This window comes from Drosophila elegans, unplaced genomic scaffold (genome assembly GCF_018152505.1).
Source record: "Drosophila elegans isolate 14027-0461.03 unplaced genomic scaffold, ASM1815250v1 contig_183, whole genome shotgun sequence".
Lineage (NCBI taxonomy): Eukaryota > Metazoa > Arthropoda > Insecta > Diptera > Drosophilidae > Drosophila > Drosophila elegans.
In genome coordinates, this window is record NW_024545550.1 from 4,090,401 (window position 1) to 4,095,543 (window position 5,143).

Consider the following 5,143-nt stretch of genomic DNA (forward strand, 5'->3'; position numbering starts at 1 on the left):
GGGATTATGACACCGCTGCGGGGATACTCTTTGGGAAATTAAATGTTATAGGCTCCAGAAATATATATACATTATGCATGAATATCTTTTGGCCGCCGGGGGAACTCTCTTTTCCGCTTTAAGCCAACAAAAAATATAAAAACAGGACGTTCTGGCCCACAGCACGCCTTTCAGTCAAATCAGCCACGCCCAAAAAAAGCAACAAAGTTGGCTGCGGCTTAAGTGTTTGTAATTGTTATGGCTGCAAACTCGTTCTTTCACTTTGGCCTGCAAGCGCGAACTTTATGGCTACACCTACCCGGCCAGAAATGCAGCCAGAAAGCCATCCGGAAAGCAACGGCAGATGATGATCATCTCTCCAATATCGCGTTCTAGCGGTAAATAAAGTTTTGGCCAACCAGCCGCGCCCACAAAGGAGAGACCACCTAATGAAAAGTGGCCAAGTGCCCCTTAGTCCGCGTTTTTTGGGTGCAGTGTACAAGCACAAGTACAAGTTCGATATTAAGAAATTACAAACTTGCCCCACGCATTATGCGGAAATTAATTTGCGCGTCCGGCAAATTTAATTCAATTTTTTTAACAGCTCTCGGATAGCACGCCCCGAAACGAAAGTTGACCCACTCGAGCAAGATTCCGCGGGATTGGAATTAAGACATAATAAAGCTGTCCCTCGGTGGAGGCCCTTTTCTGGCCCATCCGTCAAGATTGCTCCTCTGGCAGTGCGGGGCGTGTAATTCACTCCAAACGGCGAACACCTTGACGAGAACCAAGACGTTTCTGGCTTAAACTCGGCTTTTGGGGGGCAATTTTGGGCAACAAAGAGGTCGAAGCGCTCGCGGCCCGCAGAATATCTGGGCTATGGATGTGGTGCCTGCTTGACAAACGAGTGTCATTTATCAAAATGTGACACTATTTGCGCCAAGTCATGTGTTAACTGCACTTTATTTTATTGTTATACCCCGTGTGGGTTGTTTTGGCCTGGCTCACAGGCTCTTTCTCACTTTCAGACTGCCTTCTTCGCTCGCCTCCTCGAGTGCTCTCATAAAATATATATATCATAATTGGGGGTTATGTTTTAGCTGTTGTTGCTGTTTTCGTTTCGCTTTTTTTTTGGGAATAAGCCAACAAGTATAGCAATCGGGATGAGAAATGGCCAGATTGAGATATGACCGTGTGAGGGAGAAAAATGCTTACTGCCCACCCGTGGGCCATGTTCATCTTCTCTGATTCCAAAACCGATTGCGGATGAGGGATTTTCTTGAATTTTACATATCTTTGATTTCCGAACTTTTATGAAACTGTTTTCAAATTTTAATGATTACAGTCTGCAAAGAGAAAATTTTGGCTCTTGACTTCAATGACCCAAGAAACGTTTACGGGTATAAACATTAATTGAGGAATTTTCGGGATAAAAATGCCCGGCATAAAAGAAGTAATTTTTTCCTTTCCAATTTGTGTTTTTTGGGCGCGACCGGCATTTAATGCCAATACTATAAATATTATGATTATGTGGCCCGTACAAGCGAGCAGTTATACATTTTGCGCGTCCGCGGCTCTTAAATGTTGTTTTTACCAAAAAATAAACATAAACGCAGCGGAAAGAGAGGTTAAAAGGCAAAAACCAAAGAAAGCCCAAAACCAAAGACCGAAAAGTAATTTCTTGCACGACATTAATTTCTTTTAAATTACGCATAATTGAAGTACGGCCACTCGAAATTGATCGATGGCCAAATCGAGTCCGGGGAGTACTCCAAACGGGTTTTCCCGCCAAATGTGTCTGCTGAGGTGCGGTGCACAGCCCCGCCCCCTCGTCCGCCGCCTCCTCCTCGTTGATCGGAGAGAAATTACAAAAACTCTGCCTCTCCATAATGATATAATTTTTGTTTTTGGTTTATTTTTCCATGTGAGGCCAAGTTCTTGGGACAAGCAAAGGCGACATTGACATTCGAATTGGACACCTGACAGCAGAATATCAAAGTCACTCTGGGATTTTGCCGTAATTCGACGACTTCTTCTATTCCCCATTGAAGCCTTGGCTCTATTTGAAATTTGATTTAATTTTGATTCACTCTTTTTGTGATTCGTGGGCTGACCTGTCAGTCAGTATGAAATTCCATATTGTTGTCGCCGGGGTCTCAGAGGTATTTAGTTTTATATTTGGGCCTGCTTTAGGGGCTTTGTTAGCGCGATAAGCGGATTTTTTATTACATCAGTTTAGTGTCACATTAGCGCTGTGCCATGCATTTGCTGGAATCTTTGTGGGGGCGACACATTTGTAGATCGGAGCCAGGCTTTTGTGTATTTATTTTATAGCCACAACTTACGGCGATCAACAAGTTCTTCCGCCATTCCAATCTCAATCTGCATCGGGATCTGGGCCCTGCCTGCAGCTCTTTGCCACACGTACGAAGACGCATTCACATCCAGGCAAAAAGGCAATAAGGCAAGACCAAGTCCAATCACATAAAATCTTTCAGCGAAACACAGGGACTTATGAATTTCTTAATTTCTGCAAAACTCACTCGCAGCGAGGAGTGTTGCCTCGGTCTTTTTTATGGCATTTCGTTTTGCCGCGATGCTATCAGTTTGGTTTTTGTTTCTGGTTTTGGTCTTTAAACTGTCTCGAATCCAGTGGTCGGTGGGTCGATTCACCGCATGAATCATAAGCCAGTTAAAACCGAATTCCTAAATGTTCGCTTACGTTACTTACTCTGCAGGTCAACGTATTTGGCACTTGTAACCTAGATTTGTTCCTCGAAAACAATAATTATCAGCTCGTGAAATCGGTTGTAAATTGTAAATTAAATGGCCTTAACAAAGAATACATTTATTGCGTTTTTTGAAAATGAATTTACACAGTGGCTTTGCCGGAGATTTCAAATTTTGAGAAGACGTTAAAATGGTCAGACTAGAAGGTTGTTGCTATTTTTTTGGGCTTCGCTATGGATGTATTATAGGAGGTCTATGGCTGATCCTATATTATGCACTCTTGACATACCTGATGTTTTACGAGATGAAGTACTCTCGCCAGGCCAAATTAGACTTAAAATCTTACGACCATGAAAAGGAGACACATGGTTTTTGGGTGCTGGGAACTACATTTTTCTTAATGGATCTAATATCTCTGTTTTTGGTGATTGGAGCTATTGTGGTATTTATGTTTTACTCTTACTTAAAAGTTCGTAAGACACTCTAAAATATTATTTGCAGAAACGCTCTGTGATTGTTTTTATATTTCTGCTAGGACAAATTGTTCCCATGTCAGTTGAATGCTTTTATTTGTTGATAGCCATCATTTATGGCATTACAACCGAATGTTGTGTAATATATCTTGTGCCCTTATGTAAGTACATTATAATTTCGTAATGTTTACCATTTAATCATCTAGTTATTTTCAGTAATTTTGGTCTACATTGATCTATTGGCTTATGCTTATTGGTATGAATTAAAAAGTCTTAAGAAACTGAAAGCTGTGTCAGAACTTCAGATCGACTATTGAAATTACTTTAAAATAAGAACGTTAAATTAAGAAACTGTCTTATACAGTATTTCAAGACTTTAGATCACAAGCCACGTTTTCCGGTAGAACACACAAAAGACAGCGATAAGGTTGGATGACTTGAGAGCAGGAAAACATGTCAAGAAACAAAAACAAAAATGATTTATCATAATGGGAGTTGGAGTCTGAGTCGGGGCCCAATTCGGAATTGGAATCGGAGTTGGAGTTGGGGTTTGAGTTGAAGTTGAAGCTGAAGCTGAGATCTGAGTCTGGGTCTGAACTCACAGCGACGTTGCCTAAACGGGCGATAACGGCCAAGTCGAAGACGGCATGCGGCTGCTGATGGCGACGAACGAGGAGATATCGGGCCCAGAACGGTGCGTCTGGATGTCAACTCTTCATATAAAAATTAACGAAATATAAATTAAAAAATATGCTCTACCTCTCCTCGGCTGGGCGATGAAATAAAAACCAGAAATATTCGTTTCGGCTGCGTTCGTTCTGTGTGCGCTTTTGGTTTTGTTCTCTTTACCGACTGGCAATTTACGAGTATGTCCCTTCTGGTCTCAAGTTACGCCTGCGCGACATTGTTGCGGGCACACAGAAAGAAAAACTTACGAAGATGATTAGTTAATCAATTTAAAGTTACATAAATAAGAGTAAAAATTTCATTGGTTTGTTAATTTAAATCAATTTTAAAATAAATCTTGCTAAATACTTGTATAGTCTTCATTGATTGTCTTATTTTGATTTTAACGTAATTAAAATATTGTTCTGAAGTATAAAATTTAAATATTTTTAAGGCCCCACAAGCCTTATAAAATGACTTAAATAAAAAGTAATAAATGGTTAAATATAAAAAATATACTCACTGAAAGCTTGTATTCATAAATTTATAATTGTCAAACAGAAAACAAATATTTTTTACAGATGATCCTGGTATAGCAAGCAATTGTAATTTATAAATAATTTTCGACCCAAATTTTTCTCTGTGTATGCCCCAAAAACCGACTTGGAGAATTATGAATTGGCCGCTGTCTGACGCCTTATCGGTGGAATGCATCGCTGCGTTTAAGGCTTTATCTATGGGCCAGTGAATTTTTATCTAATGGAGGCAGCTTCTACCCATTGATTGGGGTCCCGTTTGGGGCTCCGATTTCATTTCTGACTTATGACAGGGTCGTATCTGGGCAGCCTTGCGCTCTGATAGCTTCATAAGCCAACGATAAGACCCAATCCCAATCCGAATTCGAGTCCCAATCGAAAGACGCTAATTGCTGGCAAAACTCCAGGCGCCAGCGAAATCAAGGGATTCGATTGGCGGGGAGTGGCTCTGACAGATCTCAGGTGCCGTATCACCTGCGTGTTATCGCCAGACAAATGCATTTTGCAAATTATTAACATATGTGGCGGCTGTTACACGACGCGATCGGGCGCGAAACACCGACCGGCAGCATGTGCAGATACAGATACATTTGTATCTGACGCCAGTGGGTTGGAAGTCGGCTCGGGACTTCGCCGTGGCTGTGGCTAATTGATGTCGGTGCACAAAACTTGATTTATTTCTATTAATAAAGGCCCCATGAAAATGGTAGTCGGTTCGGTCAGATGGCGATACATTTTCGGCTGCCTTATTTGGTTGTG

The 5,143-nt window shown here is 41.3% G+C and overlaps 1 protein-coding gene across 1 annotated transcript; it reads left to right on the top strand.

Annotated features, from left to right (window-relative positions):
• Positions 1-2,875: 2,875 nt before the first annotated feature.
• Positions 2,876-4,110, top strand: LOC108144968. The gene is made up of 3 exons (XM_017270116.2): positions 2,876-3,151; positions 3,211-3,343; positions 3,399-4,110. Exons 1-3 carry the CDS (start codon positions 2,900-2,902, stop codon positions 3,497-3,499), a joined length of 486 nt encoding a protein of 161 aa, XP_017125605.1. The 5' UTR covers positions 2,876-2,899; the 3' UTR covers positions 3,500-4,110.
• Positions 4,111-5,143: the final 1,033 nt, after the last annotated feature.

Coding starts and splice junctions, on each gene's coding strand:
- LOC108144968 (XM_017270116.2), top strand. CDS start 2,900: ATGGTCAGACTAGAAGGTTGTTGCTATTTTTTTGGGCTTCGCTATGGA. Junction 3,152..3,210: donor TGGTGATTGGAGCTATTGTG/GTATTTATGTTT, acceptor TATTATTTGCAG/AAACGCTCTGTGATTGTTTT. Junction 3,344..3,398: donor AATATATCTTGTGCCCTTAT/GTAAGTACATTA, acceptor AGTTATTTTCAG/TAATTTTGGTCTACATTGAT.